General features: G+C 41.6%; 1 protein-coding gene across 1 annotated transcript in view; it reads right to left on the bottom strand.

Moving 5' to 3' along the window:
- Window positions 1-2,878: 2,878 nt before the first annotated feature.
- Window positions 2,879-25,441, bottom strand: part of TMEM167B (transmembrane protein 167B) — a 186,495-nt gene continuing 163,932 nt past the window's right edge. Inside the window, exon 3 of the mRNA XM_089686474.1 lies at window positions 2,879-5,800. Coding sequence (XP_089542600.1) covers window positions 5,703-5,800 — 98 coding nt within the window. The 3' untranslated portion in view covers window positions 2,879-5,702. The remainder of the gene's footprint in view (window positions 5,801-25,441) is intronic.

The raw sequence follows: 25,441 nt of genomic DNA, 5'->3' as shown, positions 1-25,441 counted from the left end.
AGGCATCAGGCTGAATGGAGGCATCAGGCTGGGTGGAGGCATCAGGCTGGGTGGAGGCATCAGGCTGAGTAGAGGCATCAGGCTGAGTAGAGGCATCAGGCTTGGTACAGGCATCAGGCTGCGTACAGGCATCAGGCTGGGTACAGGCATCAGGCTGAGTACAGGCATCAGGCTGGGTACAGACCTCAGGCTGAAGTGCGGGTGCCGAGGCACCAGGCTGAACCACGGAAGGCAGGTTCTCAGACGGCAGGCTCACCGGTTTGGATACTGGCAGGATGGTATTGGTTGGAAAGAATTTTCGTTTTTTTCTGGTTTTAACTACTGGAGCACTGTAAGTAAACGCAGGTCTGCAAACGAATGGAGCAGCTGGAGACAGAGAAGAGCTGGAGGATGGAACAGAGGAGGGAACAGTTGCTACAGAGGGCTTTTTTACAGGGTTAAAGGCAGGATAGGTGCAGCGAGTGGGAACAGGGTACTGACATGCGGTAGATAGCAGGGCAGGAGGAGCTGTTGGGAATGCAGGAATAGAGCTTTGAGGAAATAGATTAGAAGCAGGACTGGGTTTTTGTAAGCTGACTGAGGCTGGGTGCAACAAATCTGTCCATGTCTGCAGTATGGGTTGAACAAAGCTGAGCTTACACAAAGCCTGTCTGGTCAATGACTGCACTGCGTTTATACAATCTCTTAGTACCTGTGGTGAACATGCAGAATAACGCTCCAGAAAGTAATTCACATCATCCTCTAATAACCATACCAGGGACTCTACCTGGTCGGCACTAAATGGCGGCAAAAATTCATCCCTGCATTCGGGGGTACCAGATGAAACCAACTCCGCACAAACCTGAATCAAAGGTTGCACCTCAGAGAACTTTGTGCCCTGATCTACTAGAACATGAGCGAGCCGTATACATTCTAGCAGTTGATCCCGGGGATACTCCTTCAGAGTTTGATAAGCATACTCTCTGTCATCAAACACTAGCAGATATAAATACACAACCTCATCAAGATCCATCTTTCCCAGCAACAAGCCAAGATGGCTTCCCTGTGCAGCCACTTCTGGTCAGGATTGGCCTTGGTGTAATGTCAGGGCTCCCAGGGTATGACCAGAGGTATGTGACTGACGCAGGGAAACGCAGACTCCAGATATGATATAAACAATATAATTTATTAACACTAACAATACATAAACGCAGTGCAATACTAAAACATAACACAGTGCAAACGAACCAAACCAAACCACCCACAGATAACAAAACATACAATGCAAGCGTCGTCAGGCAGGCCGGGTCAATAACAGGAGGTCAGAACGTATGGGGTTAAGCAGGAGAATGGTCAGACAAAGCCAGGGATCAGAGCAGGAGAATGGTCAGACAAAGCCAGGGATCAGAGCAGGAGAATGGTCAGACAAAGCCAGGGATCAGAGCAGGGTCAGCAACGAATCAGACAGGAACAGGAACAGGATTGCAGGAACAGGATACAGGGCCCAGGAGAAACACACACCAAGGCAGAGTCTGCAGGTCTGGCCATCCCTTAAATACACCAGCATAAGCAGTTTCAGGTGTTTGGCTGGCTGCAAGGTTGAGTCCCTGATTGCTGGGAGCACCCGCTGGCCAGCCCTGGTACTGCAGCCCATAAGGCAGGTGAGTCCCACCATTGCTGGCCAGTCCATTCCTGACAGTCTCTCACATGTGGTACCCCCATACTTGAGAGAAATAGCAAAATGTATTTTGGGGAGTATTTCCACATACACCCATGGCATGTGTGAGCAATAAATCATTTACGTGATAATTTTGTGTGACAAAAAAAAATATTTTTTTTTTATTCTCCAAAAACTTGTGGTAAAAAAATAAATTCTTCTATTGTCTCAGCAAATAGTTTGGGGTGTCTACTTTCCAAAAAGGGGTTGTTTTGAGGGAGTGGGGGAATTTTATGCCCAGCATTAGAAGTTTATGCCACATATCATTCACTCTTCTAACCACCTGAAGACCAAGCCTTTTCTGACACTTTTTGTTCACATGAAAAAAATCTGTATTTTTTGCTAGGAAATTACTTTGAACCCCCAAATATTATATATTTATTTAAAGCAGACACCCTAGTGAATAAAATGGTGGGTACTGCAATTTTATATGTCACATAGTACTCACGCAGCAATTTTTGCAGCGCAAATTTTTTGAAAAAAAATACACTTTTTTTACTTTTAATGCACAAAAACTCAATATATTGGCCAATTATTTGGTAAAATATAAAAGATGATGGTATGCCAAAGTAAATAGATACCAAATATGACATGCTTTAAAACTGCATGCCCCGTGCAATGGTGACAAACTGCATACATTTTTAATATCCATAGGCAACGGCTTAAAAGCCTTTACAAGCTACCATTTTAGATTTACAGAGGATGTCTAGTGCTAGAATTACCGCCCTTGATCTGATGTTCCTGGAGATACCTCACATACATGGTGCAACCGCTGTTTACATACCGACACAGGGTCAACGCTCGGGGGGAGGGGGGGCGAGGGTGCTTTTTTTTTTTTTTTTTTTTTTTTTAAGTTATTTTTATACTGTCCCTTTCATGTTTTTTTGGTCACTTTTAATGCTATCACAGGAAATGCAAATATCCCCTATAACTTCAATGGGCATTGTCATATATTCTTTTCTGAGAAAGACTGTGGTGGTTTTCGAGATAATTAATTATAAATAAATTGGGCGGTGTTCGACTCCCGTAAACAATATAATGCAGTTCCTCCAACCGTTAAATACGGCAAATAATTAATAATCCAATAATATAGACACCTTAATAATTTGATCACCGCACTATAATTTTCCTTGAGTTCTTTTCACCAATGTGATTTCTTACCATATACACAAATTTTGCCGATTTGATAAATAAATAGATAATTTAATTTATGTACAAATATTTATATATATATTAATACAAATGAAACTACTTCCTTACACACAATCAAAAATATATCCCAATACCCTCTATGGGATTAAAACACAATATATGTACTGTATATCACCACAATGCGAAAACAGTTCTTAGAGGGGTTAGTATTCAATGATTAGCGCTCAAGATATAGTTTCCAATTCCTGTGGCCAAAGGGGATTAGGAAAGTATTCCTGATAAAATGCACAGCAAAACATTTCAAATATGTTAGTACACAATATGATATCAGTACCCAAAAAGTTAGAACAATTATTGGTCAATTAATCTCCGTACACCATGCAAATGATATAGATCTGCACAATCTTACTCTAACCAACACAATAAAATATGATTAAAGCTCTAGTCAGTTTTAAATATATAAAAAGTTGTGATACTCTGATACAGTTCTCACCACTCCCAGAATTATGTTTTCTGAGGTCTTCCAGAGGGATTGCAGTTGGTAAAAAAAAAAAAATGTCTCTCGTCAGCCAGGAGCAAAAATTGGAATCAGCAGCAGAAAGTTTCTTCTTTGGCGAAAGACTTCTAAAAAAAAAATAAGTTCTTTAAAAAGGGCAGGTTTTCAAGAATAGTTTCAAAGTAAGTTTCTGCTCTTGTATATTTTCCCAAGTTGCCTCAAGTTGTTCTCCAAGTGGTTTTTCAAGCTGTTTTTTTTTAAAGTTCTCTCTTCTTCATGAGAGTCTTGCATATATATATATATATATATGGTAAATGTCCATTGTTTTGTAAGACCTTCCATGGTGTTTGACGATTGGACGGTCAGAATGTTGTTTATTTTGGAAGTTCTTTACCTGTCTATTGGGGGCAGTCAAATGTCAAATACCATGAATGAAATGGTGACCTTAATGATGACTCATCTTTTATCTCAAGTATGTCCCTATTGATAAAATCGTGTCCTGTTGAGATATGAAAATGGCTTTTCCCAATATCTCTTTTGAATAAGGTACATATATATATTAGTTGATTTAGCGGCTCATCTTCCTTATATGAGAGTTGTGATTTGATGTCTGACCTTTGTCCTGAAAATGGCAGATCTCCATATAATAATTCCATAATTTGTTACGGTTTTAAATCAGATCTTGTGCGTTTAATTCCAGTCCATCATGTGATATATGTCATATCTCTCTCTATATCTTGATGTAGACATATGTGTTGTTACATATTTATTTTGACATGTAGTTTACCCAAATCACAAACCATCTCATATGTCCTTATGACTTAATGATACTCAGTTGATCCTTTTTTAGTATCCGTCTTTATTAAATTGACTTCGGTGTCCTGGTATATATATTATATTTTGAGAATGTCAGCTGTTTTGTTTTAAATCCACTTTGGCAATTGAGTTTCAAAGTTCATGGTCTAATGGCACCTGGGAAGTGTATTTGAGAGTGTGTGATTAGCTGTCTATTGTCTGTGTCCCATGGTAAACATGTAGATGACTTTCCTTAAGACATTGGCTTCATTTCAACTGATAAGTGTGGATTCCCAGGATATTGACCTCCTGTTTTAAATAGGCAATTGTGGCATCCTTGAGGGCTTGTCAGTAAATATTCTGCAATGCCTTACATTGTTTCTGTCTGGTCTTGCAAAGCTGTATGCATGGAAGACAGTGTCTCACAATTATCATTTATGGCCCTCTTTTGTTTGCGGTTCCCAAGGTTGGTTAAAGTCACTTGTTGTATTTTAAACAGGCCTTTTTCCATTCAATCTTCATTGTTTGGAATGGTTGGAATGGGTCATATTTAAGTTGTTCAAAACTGGCTGACACATAACAGCTGACCTTAGAACTATCTTTGAGGAATATTATTTTCTTTAATGAGTCCAAAAATCATCACATATCCCCCCTTCTTTGGTATACATATACGTATAGAGAGGTATATGTATAGCAAATCGTGAGTGTGATTTTGATTAGAATGGCCATTGATCTTCTCCGGTGACAAGTTTTAATACCGTGGGTATTTGCCTGTTAATTTTCAGTGATATTTTCACTATCCGTATAGTCAATATTGCCAACTATAGTATAACCAGTCCGATAAAACTAAAAATGATTATATCCGTTGGAATACAGTAGGACCTACTGTCCAATAATATATGGTCTTCTTCAGAATAGTCAACGTTTTCAACTGGCAAATAATCTTTCTTAATAGTCATTTGGATAGTGTGATTGGGTTTGTGTTCCAATGAGAATTTCTTCAACTCAACCTTGTGCTGTTTTTTAGGTGCATGGTGTGCCATTCTTTAATTTCCGGACACTGGATGCTTTGTGGGTTGTAGTGTCTTTCTGTAGAAGTCTTTGGATCGATGCTGACACAAACTTTTTGGGTAATGATATGTTTATCGGTTAGTATAAATCCGGGCGCTTCTTGGATGAGTATTCCCGACGACGGTCCTGGTCTGGCAATGAGGCCAGCCTGGCCTGGCGTGCACATCCACATCAGGGTCCACAGGATCCTCCACACGATGGGTCCTCGGGATGGTCTCGAAGGCGGGTCTCTCCCTCTACATTGGTCCTTGGTGGTCTGGTCTCATGTTCAGGGCCTCTGGTCCTCGTCTCTGGATCTATCGCTGGTGGTCTGGTCTCTGCCTCGGGACGTCAGGTTGTCATCTGGTCTTCAAATATACTGAATGAGGAAAGACAAAACAGAGGGTGCACAGGCCTAGTGCATTACCATAAAAAATGTTTAATAAAAAATAAAGTAGGTGTTGTACTCACAAACGACAATATAGTCAAGGCACATCATAAAGAACAGCTGGGTCAACACCGCGCTGAGCAACAGTCCGCAATAGGGAGTTTAGACATCCAAAAGTCTGACGCGTTTCGAGGACTTGCCTCTTCCTCAGAGCCCTGGTAGCCTTGGTAAATAGACACATAACTGTTAGCATATACCGATTTTACTCGTGAAGATTTAGTTACGGGTCCAATGAAATCCATTTGTAGGTCTGACCAAGACATGCAAATCCCCCCTTTTCTGGAGAGGTGCTCTATGGGTTGGTTTAGTAGGTTGAAATTGGAGGCATATTAGGCAACCTTGGCAGTACGCCTTCACATTACGTAACATATGAGGCCAGTAAGCAGGATCCCGAAAGATCTCATACGTGATTTTTTCTCCACGATGCCTGGAAGTAGGAGCATCGTGGGCGTGCTGTAACATTAGATCTCTAAATTTAAGTGGGACAACCCATTGCTGGATACCACCCTTCAAGGTTCGTTTCAACAATCCCTGATACAATGCGAATTGGGATTTGGATTTCATTAAAATATGTAAATCCTCTTTCCCAGTGCAGATTTCCTAATTAATGGGATTTTGGTTGGGATCTTCTATATGTCTATAAAATAAGAAGCCAATTATTGGGTCTTCTTTTTGGGCAGTAATTAAATCCTCACTAGGAGAATCTTGACTCCACTGTAACGCATTAGGATCACTTGCTGTTCTAGCCTGTTGCCTGGTGATAGCTTCTCTCTGCACTGTACCTAGTAGATATTATTATTATACAGGATTTATATAGCGCCAACAGTTTGTTCAGTGCTTTACAATATAATGGGAGACAATACAGCAACAGTACAGTTCAATACAAGAGGGATAGGAGGGACCTGTTCCTTGGAGCTTACAATCTAGGAGCTAATAATTATCCTGGTATTGCCCCTTCTTTGGCTAGAGAATCAGCCAAATCATTCCCTTCTTTTTCTACACCTAGGACCTTGGAGTGGCCTTTGGTCTATTTGAAATAAAGGGTTATTTAATTCGACCTCACTAGCTGATCTATTTGACAAAATAGCTTACCATGTTTTACAGGTTTATTGTTGCTTTTGGTCATGTTGTTTTGCTTCAAGCTAGGGAAATATTCTACAAAACTATTTCTAACATAACTGGAATCAGTTATGATGGCATATTCTCTAATGTTGTACTCTACAGCCATCTCAACTGCTCTCAGGATTGCAACCTGGCTGCTTTTTGGTCCAAGTTTGTATCCCACAGAGATCGGTGTTAAACCTTGGGTCCATACAATTCCAATACCTGCCACTAGTTGGAGCTGTTCTCCATCCTTGTGATGGTAAGCACAACCATCTACATATACACATGGCAACTGTTTAGAGTATTCTTCATCATAAACCTTGTAGGGAGATAACAGTTGTTCTTCCAAAAAGTCAGTGTCCGGGGTTTCCGTAGAAGGATTAGTTGAACAATCATGGAGCTCAGCTAGGCCCTGGGCTACTGGACTTTTCTTGTTCTGTTTATATCGAATTTCAAGAGGCCACCCTTGCAAAGACAAAGTCCAAGCAGTGATACGGCTATTAGACACATTTCCTCCCCTGATACATTCACTCTTTAAATACTGTAAAAGTTGATGTGCCGTTTCAATAATGATCCTCTCTCCTTGAATATAACTGTGGAAATGCTGTAATGCCCACCTGGTGGATAATAGAGCTTCTTCGCAGTCACTGAATTTTATTTCTACCAGGGACAATGTTTTACTAGCATAGGCAATTACCTAACTAACGTTATATTGTTTTTGATAAAGAACGGAACTCATACTTACCTGCGTGAACCCTGTCTCAAGATAGAAGTTTTTACTTCCCTCTGGATACACGAGACATGGGGCCTGTGTGAGACGTTCCTTCAACTCCTTCATGGTGTCTTCCTGTTTCTTACCCCACGACCATTCAATGTCTTTCTTCAGTAGGTGCAGCAACAGTTTACTTATCTTGGCGTAATTATTAATATATTTACGCAAGTAATTAACCATACCTAGGAATGATCTTAATTCTTTAAGATTAGTAAGGATTTTACACTTTAGAACCGCCTCAATCTTTTTCTTTTGTGGGTTTAGACCTTCCACGGTAACTTTGTAGCCTAGGAAATTTACCCGTGTGCGACATCATTGGGCTTTTTGTAGGCATAGTTTAATCCCTGCTGCTTTTAATTGGCCCAAAACATCTGGCATGCCCTTGTGCATAAAAGACAGCGAATTCATGGCCAGAATTTATATATCCAAAAGGCATACGCACCCGGCAGTACTGTTGGTTACCAAAACTAAAAGCCAATTTATATTGATCTTCCTCGCTTACTTTAATGGTCCAATACCCCTGGGCACAGTCCAAGGCTATAAAAACTTGGGATCCTTGTAGTTGGGCTAGACACTGGTCTATGTATGGGACAGTAATCCTAATTAAAAAGGTAAGCGCTAATAACAAACTTATACAAAGGTGTATATCATCATCCAAAAAAACATTTAGTGTTTTAAATAAATAATTATAGTGACCAAACATAAATTAGTGTCCAAAAAAATATATATTAGTGTCCAAAAAAAATATATATATATAGATCTTCAGTGACTTGAACCAATTGTGAAAAATCCACCACCAAAGGTGATTAAATGAACTCACCAGAGCTAATGGCTGGTCAGATTATAAACCAGCAACAGCACTTGTGCTCTGGGAGCAATGAACCCGATGTCCATATCTATTTGCATGATGATATACACCTTTGTATAAGTTTGTTATTAGCGCATACCTTTTTAATTAGGATTATTGCTGCAAAAATTTATTTTGGGTGGGATATGCTGCTGACACTTTGGTGTTTTTTTGTAAATGGCACTTTTTTCTTTTTTAATTTGGTATTGTATGTATGGGACAGGCCATCCTGACATGTAAACACACTTATTTATCTGTCGGAGATCAGTGCACAGATGCCATTGTCCGTTTGGTTTTAAAATACCTAGGATAGGGTGATTATAGGAGCTATGAATGGGCTTAATTATACCCCTTTCATGTAACTTCCTGATAATCTCGGCCAGAGATTCATAGGAAGCTAAAGGAAGCCTATACTGTTTTACAAATACTGGTGGGGTATCCGGGTCTCTTTGGATCCTTGAAATGTGTAGGTCAGTAGTCCTACAATCATAAGAATCCTTGGCAAAGATCTCTTGGAATTCAAGGAGAGCTCTCGGAGCAGTTGTCAGTTGAGATCATTGGAACATGCATCAGCTAAGAGATCATTGGAACATGCATCGGCTAAGGCTACCACCTCTTCGACTAACTCCTTAAATCCAGGAAAGCTTTCCGGCTGTCCTATCTCATAGGCCTCTTCCAGTTTTGTGGTTAGGTCATTGGGTGTGTAATGTGTGTTCTCCTGCCATCCAGGTCCTTTGGGGTACTCTTGTTCTTTGATTGGTTGATCAAAGCCAATTGATGTCTCTTCAATTCTACAAGTACCATCTTTAGAATCAAAGGGATAAATGGACTCTATGGTGAAGATACCCTCTGGTAAGGAATTGAGCGATTGTTCAATTAATTGCTCCTCTGATAAATATTCATCAAGTATGAGTCCAATCACCTGGTTAGTGACTCCAAAAGTGTAATACTCTGTCTCTACCACTAGTCCAGTGAGAGTCTCCTTGGGTAAGACGATGTCTTGATTTGAGAGATTGTGTATGTAAATGTACATGGGGGACTGATGTGTGTTGACTAAAGGTGTGTGTGTAATGTTCAGCCCTTCCTCCTGCATTCTATGGAAGAGGCATACTAATGCATCTGACCCCTTTTGTTTATGTCCCTTTTTTCCTTGTATGGGGAGTAGGAAATAATTTATGCCCTTGGGAATTACAATTCTTTGGACTACCTGGTCTTCAACAGCATAAGGCATCTGTTGCTGGAATTTTAAGGCTAAGTCCATATTTTGGTATCTCTCGGGGTCCTCCTTTAGTCGACTCCATAAGCAGTCATTAATTAGGTCAACTTGAGTTGCAAAATGATGTAACACATCGTTGATAAAAAAAATTTGAGTTTGGGGATTGTCTAAGACTATAAACACATGGGTGGCTGTCTTATTACCTATAGTGATGGTTAAGAGGCACCTAGCTATTGAATTATAGTCTTCAGAATCATCAATGGCATCTGAAATCCAATGACGCTGAGGAGTGGAGAAACGGATCATTTCCATTTTGGTCAAGTGTTTTATCAGCCCATGGCTAACAAAGCTGTGTTCCTGTCTTAAATCTAGTTTGGCATATTTTGACCTATTAAGACCATTTACCCGGATAGGGATAAATATATCACTGTTAACCCTTTCGACACCTGTCAAGAATTGGGCGTGATTTCCCCCTTTTCTTGGTTTATCCTCCTGATGAAAAGATATGGTAAGTATATTATCTTGGAGAGAAATATTTTTTATTTTATCACAGGGAATTTTAGAAATATGATCTTTGTCTCTTTTTGTAGGAATATTATCATCAGGTTGTATAACTGTGACATCGGGAAGTTGACTATTCCTGAAATGGATTTCCAAGGAACCAGGCCTCTCTTCCACTAAGTGGCAGTGTTGCTGGGAATGGGGAGTTTTAAGTTTCTCATATTTAATAGGGGTATTGACTTGTGACCACAGTACTTGGTTCACACAGTCGACTATTGTGTTGAGCCTTTTAGGAAGTCTATCCCAATTATGATGTGATGCTGAAAGATATTGGCAATAATAATGGGGTGTCTAAGTTCCTTACTACCTAATTTAAGTTTAAGCCATGCGGTACCCATGACTTGCCAAGGATCTCCACCTACACCAATCAGTGAGTTATCAAAGCTTTTTAGTTTTGGCTTATTGGACATGACATTTACCACTTGGCTAAAATGTTCCTGTATGTTACCATCATGTTGATGGTAGCCTGGGATCCAGTGTCTATTAGGCCTACGATCACTGGCATCCTGCACCCTCACTGTAGCATAATATCTCCCATCAGATTCAGTCAGCTCACACATGAAATTAGCATGGTTGAAGATCTGTGGGCCTTTTAATGACATGGCATTTATCTCACCGCACGACGCATCACACTTATCCTTTCTGGCGGGACTCTTGGATTGTTTCAAGACAGAAGCACAATTAGAAGTTAGCGTTCTGTCCGGCTTGTCAATCACAACGATTTTCGATGACGTGACTGTACTAGAGGGGATAGATGGACACTGAAAAACAGGAGAAGAATTAATAACCGACAACTGGTCCCCCTTTGCCCAAGAACTAGATTCTCCATTTGTGGGCGTATCAAGGATGGGACACATGTCTCCTGTCATCTCATTCAGTGTTCTCCCCTGATGACTTGAGGTCTGGTTGTTTATTAATTCTGTGACCCTTGGTTGGTCACAGGAGCTGCTCCTAAAAAAGATGGATTGGAAGATGGGCTTTTTACAAGCCGTTCTATTTGTTCTACCATTTTATTTACCTGGGCCTCTATTTGTTCGATGCGCTTGTAGGAGGAATTTTGGTTATTCTCCCTATTCCTGTGTCTCCAGTTATGTTTTGGATGGGACTGGTTGGGAGACTTGGAGTCAAAACTACTGCTCCGGTCCTGACGCCATGGCCTTGCTCCCTGAGATTCCTGGGTCTCCCTTTAATTTAGGAGAGCCTGGGGTACTGTATTAACCCTTTGAGATTGTGGGTGTTCCTGATTTTGAGGAGATCTATGAAAATTGGGGTTCCTGTTAAAATTAGGGTACCTAATTTGGAAAAATTAAATTTCTTTTAAAATTGATGTTTCTATAAAAATTTCTCTGTTGGTTCTGGTGAGGATTCTGGAACCTCTGGGGATACCTTTGACCCTTTTGGTTTCTGTCACTATAATGGACATTTTCATACCTTTGACCCCTTTCATTTCTACTACCGTAGTTCCTAGGCCTTTGTCTGTCCTCCCTCACCTGCTGGAGTTGAGGTGCAAATCTAGGGGAACCATTAGGCCCTCCACCTTGGACTACCTCCGTGTAAGATCTCCTCTCTGTCTGTAAACTTAGATTTGGAGGGGAAATGGTAGTGGCTGCCACTATTTTAGGATTATTTTTGGCTTCTCTTGTTATCACGCTCTCACTGGATTGTTAGATTGAGAACAAATAGTCACTTTCTTTCACCAGCCAATCAAGAGAGCGTCCCTTTCTGTAATCCTGGGCAAGTCCCAATTTTATGTAAGCAGGTAGCGCTTCATAAAATAGGGTCTTGAATTCTGGCTGGTCGGGATTGGGGTCCTTCTCAGCCAGGAAATAAGCATTTCTTAATACTGCCAGAAATTCTGCAGGGCTTTGGTTAGGACCACACTTTAAGTTATAGGCTGCAGCCTTGGCAGAGGTAACGGTTCTATAATGCCCAAATTCCATGTGACACATATGTTTTACCTCCCTCCAGGACTGATCATAGAAGGCCTTCAAGGTATCGAAAAATTGCCCACATCTGCTTTCAAACACTCATGGCAACAATTCAATCTTTGTGCAGTCATCCTTAATGCCTAAAATTTCCAAAGTTTGTTCATATGTTTCCATATGCTCAGTAATTGCTAGGGAGCCTTAGTAAAAATAGGAACAGTTTCTTTTAAAAACTTAATGACTTTTGGGGTGTCATATCTTTTGAATTGATACCTGGGACTTCCTATCCTGCATATGTGAAGTCCTATCCTGCCTATATGAAGTCCCATACTCCTCCTCTGCACGCTCTGGGGTATACCTTTAAAGACTAGGGGGCGACCTATATTCTGTCTCTGCCTCACTATCATGTGCAACGCTCTGATACAGGTATTCCCATTCATCAGCTTCCTGCTTAACTGGGTTGACCCGGCTCAGGAAGCCAGCATTTAATTGGGCAGTTAACCTCTTAATCTGCTCCTCTAGTGCTTGTTGTTCAGACCTGACAAGAGCAATTTCTGATTTATCATCCTTGGCCCCTGGATGAGATTTAATTTAAAGAGGGGATATTCTTCCTGGTCTAAAAAATTCTACCTCTTGTTGCAAATCTTCATGTTTCTTTTGAAGCTGCTTGAGCTCCTCAAAACTTTCTTCATATAAACACTGAGCACATTGAATTTGGTTAACTAAGCTAACTTGATGTTCCTTGTATTCGTCTAAACAAAGACATACCCAGTCAAGTTTATCTTTCAAAGACTCTATTTCCTGATTTCTAACTTTCAAAAGGTGGTGGGCTTCTGACAAGTCCTTCTTCAAAGCTGGCATTTGTTGGGCAAACTCATTGCACACAAACCATAACATACGTGATGCTTCTAGAAGTAGTCTGTCACGAACTTTATTGTCCTTTGCTTCAGCAAATGCCAATAAAAGTCTGGAAAGCTGACCCTTCTGATTAAGCAGGTCCTCACATATGCTCTGAGCCTGTTTCTTTTCTTCTTCCTCTAATTTCTCAATGCTGTCTCCTAAATCTAATCTCTGGCGGAGATATTCCATTACCCCACATTCCGCATATCTTTGCAAAGTTTCCCGAGGTTTGCTAGCTTCCTTAGGAGCTGCTACCTCAACATTTTGAATGGCTTCACTTTCCTCGCTATGTTTGGAAGAGGTAGATTCATGGTTACTGGTTGCCATTTTAACACAATATATATTTTTGATAATGCGTATGAATATACAAATCACCAGTGCATTTTGTAATATGGTAAGATTTCTTTGGATCTCAGCAGTGCCTCCAAATCAACCTGTGGTGGTTTTTGAGATAATTAATTCTAAATAAATTGGAAGGTGTCCGACTCCTGTAAACAATATAATGCAGTGCCTCCAGCCGTTAAATACGGCAAATACGTAATTAATAATCCAATAATATGGACATTTTAATATTTTGATCACTACGCTATCATTTTCCTTGAGTTCTTGTCACCAATGTGATTTCTTACCATATACACAAATTTTGCCGATTTGATAAATAAATAGATAATTTATTTATGTACAAATATTTATATATATATTAATACAAACGAAACTACTGGTGATGAGTATTACCTTACACACAATCAAAAATATATCACAATACCCTCTTTGGGATTAAAACACAATATATGTATATCACCACAATCCTAAAACAGTTCTTAGAGGGGTTACTATTTAATGGTTAGTGCTCAAGATATAATTTCCATTTCCCACGGCCAAAGGGGATTAGGAAAGTATTCCTGATAAAATGCACAGAAAAACACTTCAAATATGTTAGTACACAATATGATATCAGTACCCAAAAAGTTAGAACAATTATTGGTCAATTAATCTCCGTACACCATGCAAATTATATAGATATGCGCAATCTTACTCTAACCAACACAATAAAATATGATTAAAGCTCTAGTCTGTTTTAAATATATAAAAAGTTGTGATATTCTGATACAGTTCTCACTACTCCCAGAATTACGTTTTCTGAGGTCTTTTGGTTGGATTGCAGTTGGTAAAAAGAAAAAATGTCTCTCGTCAGCCAGGAGCAAAAATTGGGATCAGCAGCAGAAAGTTTCTTCTTTGGTGAAAGACTTATTCTAAAAATAAATTCTTCAAAAAGGACAGGTTTTCAAAATAGTTTCAAAGTAAGTTTCTGTTCTTGTAGATTATGCCAAGTTGCCTCAAGTTGTTCTCCAAGTGGTTTTTTTTTTTAAAAGTTGTCCAGTTTTAAACACCGGCTACATTCTCAGGTTCCACCGATGGCACGGGACTGCCTGAGAAGGCCATGGATGGCAGTGGGGGAGGGGGGCATTGTCTCCCGCTGCTTGTAAAAGCAATCCTGCAGCTAATTAGCCACTAGGATTGCTTTTACATGAAAGCCGATCACTGGCTGAAAAAAACGATACCAGGATGATCCGTGCAGCTGTAGGCATCATCCTGGTATAACCATTCAAAGTCCAGTGATGTACCAATATGTCGCTGGTCCTTGTTGGGTATATATGCTATGTTATTTTTTTTTTTTTTTGTATGCAGCCTGTGGGCTCAATGAAAAAAAGAGAAGAAATCTCTGCCAGAAAAAGTGTGTGGTATGCCCATTAGAATATACCGCTCTGCATCCACCCACTTCTAATGGTGGGCACACATTAAGTCGCATGGTGCCACATGCGCCAATTCCAAGATTGTACAAATGTCTAAATAGTGGCACACTTGAATAAAAATTGTCCATGTATAAGTGGTACCCCATATGGAAAAAGAAGACACCAGGTCCCAAACTATCTTGACAATACTTCCCATGTAGTCTGGGCATCCGGGGGGCTCCACGTGACTATCTATTCCCTCGTAAATCCAAAATTCATATGTATAGCCTGTTGTCCTCTCACAGGTCTTATACATCTTGACCCCATATCTGGCACGCTTGCTGGGGAGGAATTGTTTGAATGCAAGGCGGCCAGAAAAATTAATGAGGGACTCATCAACTCAGATGTTTTGCCGGGGAGTATAGACATCTGCACATTTTTGATCAAGGTGATTTACGAGGGGCCGAATTTTGTGGAGCTAGTCAAATTAAGGGTCACCCAGAGGACGACAGAGTGTGTTGTCATTGAAATGCATAAAGCACATTATACTTTCATATCTATGCCTGGCCATGGCAGCAGAGAACATTGGCATATCATGAATCAGGTCTGTGGACCAATACAAACACAAATCATTTTTTTAGTATTGCCCATGTTGAGAATTACGCCCAAAAAAATGTTAAATTTGGAAACCGTAATGGGATTCCATGCGAATGGTCTGGCAAGGTTTGAATTTGGGTTGGCGGCAATAAATTAATGTGCATATAAATTGCTTTGATCCACAATCAATGCATAAAGATACAGCTCCAAAAAATCAAAGGGAGTAGTTAAATTTGCTGTTTCCACCTGAATTCCAGGTTGAGCAGTGAATGGGGGAAGTACGGGAGCTGATGCTGCGAACATTGCGGTTTTGTGTGCAATGTATCAAGTGACAGTGACCTATCGACACTGCACTTGTTGGGGGAGAAGAGGGGTAAGCTTAGGGGCTAAACGCAGGTGCTGGGGCTGATCCCTCTAAAGCTGCATTTTTTGGTACACTATACTAATGTGAACGCTGGTACAGTGCTGATCTGATCAAAGATATTGATCTATTGATCCGTTCAGACACTATACTAGCAATGGAGGTTTATTGTGTATGAGCGTGTTCCTGGCAATCAAGGGGTTAAATGTGATTACTGGTGTACTGACAGGCAATCTGATGCTGTCTGGGAGGGGTGTGAAAATTACGGGAGCGGGAATCATGTATATATACGTGTTGTGCACCCCTGTAGCAGTATTTCTGCTATAGGGTGGTCAGGAAGCAGTTAAAGAAGCGGTTTGCGTTACGGCGCTGCATTACTTTAACTGACAATTGTGTGGTCATTCAACGCTACACCCAAATGAAGTTTACGCCCTTTTTCCCCCCACAAATTGAACCTTCTTTTGGTGGTATTTGATCGTCTGTGCGGTTTTTATTTTTTGCGCTATAACAAAAAAAAAGAACCGACAATTTTGCGAAAAAAAAATATTTTGGACTTTTTGCTATATAACATTTCCAGTAAAAAAATTTAAAAATCAAATTTCATCATAAATTTAGGCCAAAATGTATTCCGCGACATATCTTTGCTAAAAAAAATCCCAATATGTGTAAATTAATTGGTTTACGTGAAAGTTATAGCATTTAAAAATGAAAGTATAGATGCTGGAATTTTTTTTTTATACTAATAATGGCGGCGAGCAGTGACTTATAGTAAGACTGGGGCGGGCATTCTGACACTGGGGGGAACTGACTTGCTGTCACTGATAGTGACACCAATACAGTGATCAGTGCTAAAAAAAAGCACTGACACTGTACTAATGGCACTGGGGAGGAAGGGGTTAATGTTTGGGGGCAATCAAAGGGTTAACTGTGTGTAGGGAGTGTTTTACTAGGGGGTGTGTGCTTCACTGTAAAGCAGTGTGCCGAAGCTGAAAGGGAGGAGGGCTGTTGGTAAACAAAATAATCACCTGCTGGGACCCAGTGATTCACACCCCACGGCAAGGGTAACACTGGTGAACAAATACACATACGGTTATTTATTATAAATTGGACAGGATTTTAAACATGGTATATTGAGCATACTACACTATATTATATTTCTTTTATTGGAGATCACTGTATAGGTAGATTGGATTCACTCGAAGAAGTTGATGGATGTAGGACGTCTGATCTTTGGTTATACAGAGTCAATATTGAACTTATTATTTTCAGAGCGCTGGTCACTTCTATCATTGCCATTTCTTTCCATGAGGGAAACAGATTGACTCCAGTTGCTAAGGGAAGGATCATTGCTTGAAATATTTTGTTTGTATAAAGGAAAAACAGGGGGGTTCCAGCATGCGGTTTAAAAATATTTAATCTTTGCTGCCTGTTGGATGGGTAAGTAATATGAACATTAAAAATCGCAAAATCAATCCTTAAATGAAGCTCTGGAAGTAGCCAAAAGTGGCATAAGTTGAAAAGCTTCTGTGATAAATTCTGATGCTAGACACCAAAAGCTCACAAGAGATATCGAAAGATTACAGGAAGAGGTTGATCAGTTGGTACAAAAGCTGAGGAATGCAGAAAGTGCAATGAAGTGATTATCTGTCAGCTGTCAGGAGCAGCATGCTAATTTTCCAGATAGACTAGATAACAAAGCAAATGATTTGGGTTTTTCTGAATTCAGTGGGAAATCAGGCAAATCCCTGGAAGGTAGGAGCACTTGTAAAACTGCCCCTCCATCTTGTAAGCAGCCAGAAAAAGTTGCTAATCAAGTGTCAGTCACTGAATACTCTCAGTCACAAACAAAGCATTTTGTTAAGAGACGCTATACCACATTAGAAGAGATAAAATGTTACCCATTTATTTATTTGGCCACATTGCAAACTTTTGTTTATCCTCTGCTGTTTTTGAATGTAGTCAAACAAAATCCATATAGAACAATGAAACGTGATATTCAGGTGCACTCCCCAAGGTGAGGATCATGGCCGAGGTCTAATAAGCATGAACAGCCTAGATTAAGGGAATAAGTTTATTCAAAGTTCAATAACACTGTCCTTTTGCCATTACTGGAAATTTTGCTGACTCACAGGCAGAGAGACATGCCTGTGTTATAGGGATGCGAGGTTCTGCGCCTGTCACTGCTGCTGGAGCTTAGCCATCTTCAGTCCATGCCAGTGATCAGCCTCTCTGTGCGCAGCCTCCCTCTCAGCCTGGTATTCTTCTCTCAGCTGAAGCCTGGCATTAAAGAAACTGTAGGTACGCCAGAGGATCCTTAATGCATTGTAGTGCTTCCTGCATTTGAGGAGAGTCTATGCTGGTAACAGGCACGCTGGTGCTGGCCTGCTCATGCTGTGGCTTGGAGGTGACATTCCAATGTCATTCTCTGTTTGCACATCTTGCAAGGCCATTTCTGAACAACTTTGCTCTGAAGCAGCAGGAAACCAGGTTTCCCGGGGTTATGCAGGACATGAATCAAGTTTTCTCGCGTATGGCGAGAGATGTGAATTCCTGTGCGGTCATGCAACGCTATACTCAAACAAAATGTGCCCCTTTTTTTCACACAAATAGAGCTTTCTTTTGGTTGTATTTGATCACCGATGGGATTTTTATTTTTTGTGATATAAACGAAAAAAGACAGAACATTTTGAACAAAAAAACACATTTTCTCATTTCTGTTATAAAAATTAAAATAAACTCAAATTTCATCAAAAAGTTAGGCCAAAATGTATTCTATTACGTCTTTGGTAAAGAAAATCCCAATAAGTGTATATTATTTGGTTTGTGAGACAGTTATAGCATTTACAAACTATGGTAGATACTGACTGCCTATCACATTTCTTGCGGTGCTAAAATGCCAGTGCAGTACAAATACCCCCCAAATGACCCCTTTTCGGAAAGTACACACCCTAAGCTATTTGCTGAGAGGCATGTTGAGTCAATGGAATTTTTTTTAATTTTTAGAAAATGCCAAAAACTTTTTTTTTGTTATAAACAAAGTTGTCATTTAAATGATATATTGCTCACACATGCCATTGGGTAAATGTAGAATTACACCCCAAAATATATTCTGCTACTTCTCCCGAGTATGGGGATAGCACATGTGCGAGACTCTTTGGGAGCCTAGCTGCATACAGGAGCCTGAAATCCAATTACACTTTTGAAAGCCTGAAGGTGCATAATTTACTCATTACACTTCCTTACTATCACAGTTTCAAAGGCTCTGAAATGCCAGGATAGCACAAACCCCTCCCCCAAATGACCCCTTTTTGGAAAGTAAACACCCCAAGGAGTTTAGTAAGAGCCATGGTGAGTATTTTGCAGATCTAATTTCTTGTCACAAAGGTTTTGAAAAAGGAAAAAGAAAAGAAAAAATACATTTTCGTTTTCTTCATTTTGCAAAAACGTTTTTTTTTTTTGGTAGAAATTTACTTTGAACCCCCAAACATTATATATTTTTTTAAAGCAGAGGCCACAGATAATACAATGGTGGGTGTTGCAATTGTTTATGTCACATAGTACTTGCACAGCGATTTTTCAAATGCATATCTTTTGAAAAATAAAACACGTTTTTAAATTTTAATGCACAAAAAACACAATATATTGGCCATTTGTTTGGTAAAATATAAAAGATAATGTTATGCTGAGTAAATAGATATCAAATATGACACGCTTTAAAACTGAACACGCCCCATGGAACGGCGACAAGCTACATAGATATTTTAAATAACCATAGGTGTTGCTTTAAAAGCTTTCACAAGCTACCACTTTAGATTTATACAGGAGGTCTAGTGCTAGAATTACTGCCCTAAATCTGATGTTTGTGATGATACCTCACATGCATAGTGCAGCCGCTGTTTACATATCAAGACAGGCCCGATGCTTGTGTACGCCGTTGCGCATGAGCATGGGGGGACAAGGATGCTTTAATTTTTTTTTTTTATTTTGATTTTTTTTTTCTTTACACTGTCCATTTCATGGTTTTTTTTTTTGATCACTTTTATTGTTATCACAGGAAATTTAAATATCCCCTGTGATAATAGGCAGTGACAGGTATTTTCTGAAAATTAGCCACTAGGATTGGTTTTACATGAAACCCAACTGAAAAAAAATGATACCAGGATGATGCCTGTAGCTGCAGGCATCTAACTGGTATAACCACTCAAAGTCCAGGGGTGTACCAGTACAGCCCTGTTCCTTGTTGGGTATATACACTATATTGCCAAAAGTATTCGGACCCCTGCATTTACAGTCACTTGAACTTGTTTCTCTATTCTGGGGGTGGGGGGTCCTTGCAACTGGGTATGTATACCAGGTCTCTGTTGCAATGTTTTTACTGTGCTTGTGCTTCATGAATAAATATGTCATTGAGGTTAGCCTTCTAGGTGTGCAGCCTATTTTCTTCTCTGTTGGTTTTTGCAGTATGTTTTAGGTAGCACCCTTCCAGAATACTCTGGTGGCACCTCATTACTCTTTTCTGTATTTTTGTGGACTCCCCAGCTTTCCCCATATTTCCCCTTTCCCCCTTTTTATCATCAACCTGGTATAACCACTCAAAGTCCAGGGGTGTACACTGGTTGTTGATGTATAACCACTCAAAGTCCAGGTTGTTGATGTACTGACATCGCTGTTCTTTGTTGGGCATATACACTATATTGCCAAAAGTATTGGAACGCCTGATTTTACACACACTTGAACTGTAATGGCATCTCAGTCTTAGTCCGTAGGGTTCTATACTGAGTTGCCCCACCCTCAACTCTTCTGGGAAGGCTGTCCACAAGGTTTAGGAGTGTGTCTATGGGAATGTTTGACCATTCTTCTAGAAGCACATTTGTGAGGTCAGGCACTGATGTCAGGCAAGAAAACATGTCTCGCAGTCTCTGCCTAATTCAGCCCAAAGGTGTTCTATCAGGTTGAGATCAGGACTACTCAAGTTGCTCCACCCCAGACTCTCTCATCCATGTCTTTATGGACCTTGCTTTGTGCACTGGTGTGCAGTCATGTTGGAACATGTTGGCCATCTGCAAACTGTTCCCACAAAGTTGGGAGCATGAAATTGTCCAACATGGCTTGGTATTTTGATGCCTTAAGAGTTCTATTCACTGGAACTAGGGGGCCAAGTCCAGCCCCTGAAAAACAACCCCACACCATAATCCCCCATTCACCAAATTTTACACTTGGCACCAAGCAGTCAGGCAAGTACCTTTCTCCTGGTAACCGCCAAACCCAGAAACATCCATCGGATTGCCAGAGAAGCATGATTAGTTACTCCAGAGAACACGTCTCCACTGCACTAGAGTTCAGTGGTCCGATGCTTTGCATTGCACTTGGTAATGTATGGCTTAGCTAAAGCTGCTTGGCCCTGGAAACCTATTCCATGAAGCTCTCTATGCACTGTTGTGCTAATATGAAGGCCATATGAAGTTTGGAGGTCTTTGCAGACAGTTGCAACTTTTGCACACCGAGCTCTTTAGCATTCGCCTGCCCCCTCGCTGTCATTTTATGTGGCCTACCAGTTCAAGGCTGAGTTGCTGTTGTTCCCAGCTGCTTCTACTTTGTTATAATACCACTAACAGTTGACCGTGGAATATTTAGCAGCTAGGACTTATTGCACAGGTAGCAACCATGCTTGAATTCACTGAGCTCCTGAGAGGGACCCATTCTTTCACAAATGTTTGTAGAAGCAGTCTGAATGCCTAAGTGCTTGATTTTATACACCTGTGGCCATGGAGGTGATTGGAACACCTGAATTGATTTGGAGGGGTATCCCAATACTTTTGGCAATTTAGTGTATGTTGGGTTTTTTTTATGTAGGCTGTGTGCTGGATGAAGAAATATCTGCCAGAAAAAGTATGTGGTATTAGAATATACTGCCCTGCATCCAACCACTTCAAATGTTGGGCATACATGATATGTTCTTTTCGTTCAGCTCCTGGGCTGAATGGACAAAAAAAAAGAACCTAACAGCTTCTTTCATTCACACCGATCAATATGGATGAAGACATTTCTGCCCCAAACATTTTTAAAAAATATATTGCAAAGCATAGGAGCGATCCACCCACTGCCCACCCAGGCTCCTATGCTTGGGCATATATGTTCTTTTTTTTAACTGCGGATGATAATTGTCATCCAGCAGCGCTGTACACATTGGTGTATCTTCACACACCCGGTTGCTGTCAGAATAAACAGATCGGTGCTGCAGCTGAATGCCGTTCCTGCAAAGAAAAGAACAATGGTTAACAATAACACACAGTAACAACAAAACATTTACTCAATAAAGGGACAACCTTTTTTGAGTTTTTATTTTATTTCTTTTACTTTTTTTAGGGTCTCTCAAAATGTGATAGCCAATTTCCTGACTACCTAACATCTTTCGAGACCCTGTGCCGTGCTGTACCCTATATTAATACTCCACTAGTGTGTGGTAGTTACAGAACAGTTCTTGAGGCAGAAACCAGGTTGGCCAGGACAGGAGGGACAAAAAAAGTGGGTGTCACATTTAATTCTATGTCTGCTAGAGACACTTTTTTTATGGGGTGACTTTTGGGTTGGGGTACCAGAAATGGCACCAGGAAAATGCTTATCATGCAGACGGTTCACTGCATCTGGTTGGGGGTTTGGTCCACAGCACCTTTTCGATACAAAAAGGCTGTGATAATCTCTTCCTGAAATTTTAAAAAGGATCCACTTCGTCCAGTTGCTTTGTAAAGCACAAAAGCGTTGTACAGAGCCAATTGAAATGAATATACAGACACTTTTTTGTACCAGCTTCTGGCTTTATGGGAAACTAAGTACGTCTTCATCATCTGGTCGTTGAAGTACCACTTCTCCCATGTTAAATTTATAGTCGTGGACACAGAGGGGCTTCTCAACAATACCAGCTGCTGTGGTAATTTGAATGGTCTTATCTGCATGAATGGAAGACAGGACGAAACATCCCATTTGTACTTCCACTTCACTGAGAGCAATTCATCATCATTCATCAAGCAGGCTTTCTCCTCCTAAGACAGGTATTTACAAGCTGTTGGGGAAGCCCTGGCGATTCGGTCACATGGTGCCACATGCGTCAATTCCAAGATTGTACAAATGTCTAAATTGTGGCACACTTGTATGAAAAATGTCCACTTATAAGTGGTACCTGATATGGAAAAAGGATGACACCAAGACCCAAACTATCCTGTCACTGCTCCCCGTGTAGTCTGGGCACCCAGGGGCTCCATCTTTTCCCTCGTAAATCCGAAAATTACATGTATAGCCTGTTTCCCTCATACCGCCTATACATTTTGACCTCATATTTGGCACGCTTGCTGGGGAGAAACAGTTTGAATGCAAGGAGGTCCAGAAAAATTCATGAGGGACTCAATGCAGATGTTTTGATGAGGTGTATACACATGTGCAAATTTCCGGTTAAGGTGATTTTTTTTTTTTTTTTTTAAATAAATATTTCATTGATTTTCATTTAAATTACATTGTCACAACCCATAAAAAGAATTATACCATTGTTCAGCTACATACAAAACATAAATAAATTAAAAAAAAAAAAAAACACGAACCTTATCCTTTATACCTTTAAACAAGTCCCTCCCAAATCCCTCCCCCCCCCCCCACCCGCTCTGGTCCCAGTCTCTCCCCGTATTCTCTCTTCCCTAACTCATTGTTCCTCTTTATTTCTTATTTACTCTCGATCCTCCCTACTCCTACTTCCTAATCCATCTATCTCTCTTTAATTTCTCAGCCTTCTTCTTCTCCATCTCCTCCGTTGTCTGATTTTCTATAGATATCCCATTTTTTCCACCTATCCTGAAATCTCTCCATTTTATCCTCCTCCAAATGTCGGAGTTCTTCCATCCTATAAATGTAATCCATCCTACTCATCCAATCCTTTATCTTTGGTACCTCTTGTTTCTGCCAAAATTTAGGAATCAGTCCTTTTGCAGCGTTTATAAGATGGAATACTATCGAGTTTTTGTATTTCTCTACTTTGTTCTGTTTTGTGGAATAAACAAATCCCTGGGTCTTTTGATATACTCTTCCCAGTAATCCCCTGTATTTGGTATATTATCTCTTCCCAATATTTCTGTATTTTAGGACATTCCCACCAAATATGTGCCATAGTACCCTCTTTCTCACATCCCCTCCAACACTTAGGTGACTTATCTACTTGTTGTTTGTGTGCAACATACCACCTTACTAAACATTTATAGTTCACTTCCACTACTTTCATGTCTACAGCCCCCTGTGCCAATCTATATATTTTCTTTCTCTCCTGCTCATCCAGTGCTATTCCCAATTCCCCCCCTCCGAAATCGCGGCCTACTACAACCGGCGAAGCCGCGGCCTCGATTCATTTGTGGGCCGACTTGCGACACCGCCGCTGAATCGCCGCCGAATCGCGGCGCCGCTGCTCCGTCCCTCAGCTCCTGCCCTCTGACACATAGCGGGGTGATCCTCCCCAGGCGGCCCCTGACCCTCTCCACCGTCTCCAGGGCCACAGCAGCCTGACGCAAGGTGACAACAACCACCCCACCAAAGATCAGCCTAGCAAGGACCACCAAGCTGACAGCAGCCCAGGACCACCCCAGGATACCTGCACGGCAGCACCACCAGAACGGGTAAGCTGCCACCACCGATCCCCACCGACCTGCCAGCCTCCGCAGGGCCCTCCTCACTAGCCCTGTGTCCATCCCTGACCACCAGGAACCAGCTCAGGCCCACTGATCGCTGCTCCGCTGCCCAGCCCATACATCGGTTCTGGGCCCACCTCTGGACACCCTGCACCCAGCTACCGGGCACCCAGCTACCACCCCTGGAAACTCAGCACCCAGCTACCGGGCACCCAGCTACCACCCCTGGACACCCAGCACCCAGCTACCGGGCACCCAGCTACCGGGCACCCAGCTACCACCCCTGGACACCCAGCATCCAGCTACCGGGCACCCGGCTACCACCTCTGGACACCCAACACCCGGACCACCCAGCGAATCGAGACGTCGCACAGCGAATCTCCCGGACCCGGACCTCCCAGCGAATTTCCAGTCACCGAGCCGCCAGCATCACCAGACGCCGTGCCTACCAACACCCCCAGACATCGCACCCTACGACCCCTCCACTCGCCGATCCACCGGACCCACTGAAGACCCCTCGGACGCCAGCAAACTGCACCCACAGATTGCAGCCAGCCAGCTGCTGCCCTTTACTCCCACTCTCCCCCTACAGAAGGACTCTAGTGGACTCCTCCACGGTGATACAGACTCTCCACATCACCTCGCCCTGACCCGTATCCCTTCACCTCCCCTGACCCGAACAGCACTGCACTCACCCCAGCATGCCACCTGCACTTCTCCTCCTTGTTTTCCTCTCCTCCATCCCAAAAATCGCCTCCCTCTACCCGCCCACCCTCCCAAAACAGCTCTACATTGCCCCTTCACTTCTGCCCTCTCCCCACTACGGCACTCACCACCTCCTCCTGGTACTCCACTCCCCGGTCGACCCACGTGCCACCACTACCAGACCCACACGCTCCTGCACCTCCCATTCCCATGCCACCCTCCTCACCCTTCTGCTTCTCCTATCCGCTGGGGACATCTCCCCGAACCCTGGCCCCTCACCACCTCACCCCCCTCCAGGAACCCCCCCTCCAGGGACCCCCCTGCTCCCGCCAGCCGCCGCAACCCCCTCAACCTTATACCTGTGCACCTCCTCCCCGCATCCATCCCCCCTCTCTCGGTTGCACTTCTGAACGCCCGTTC

Source organism: Staurois parvus, unplaced genomic scaffold (genome assembly GCF_062004578.1).
Source record: "Staurois parvus isolate SC_StPar_1 unplaced genomic scaffold, SC_StPar_1.0 ptg000399l, whole genome shotgun sequence".
Taxonomy (NCBI): Eukaryota; Metazoa; Chordata; class Amphibia; order Anura; family Ranidae; genus Staurois; species Staurois parvus.
This window is presented reverse-complemented; position numbering and strand designations above follow the sequence as displayed.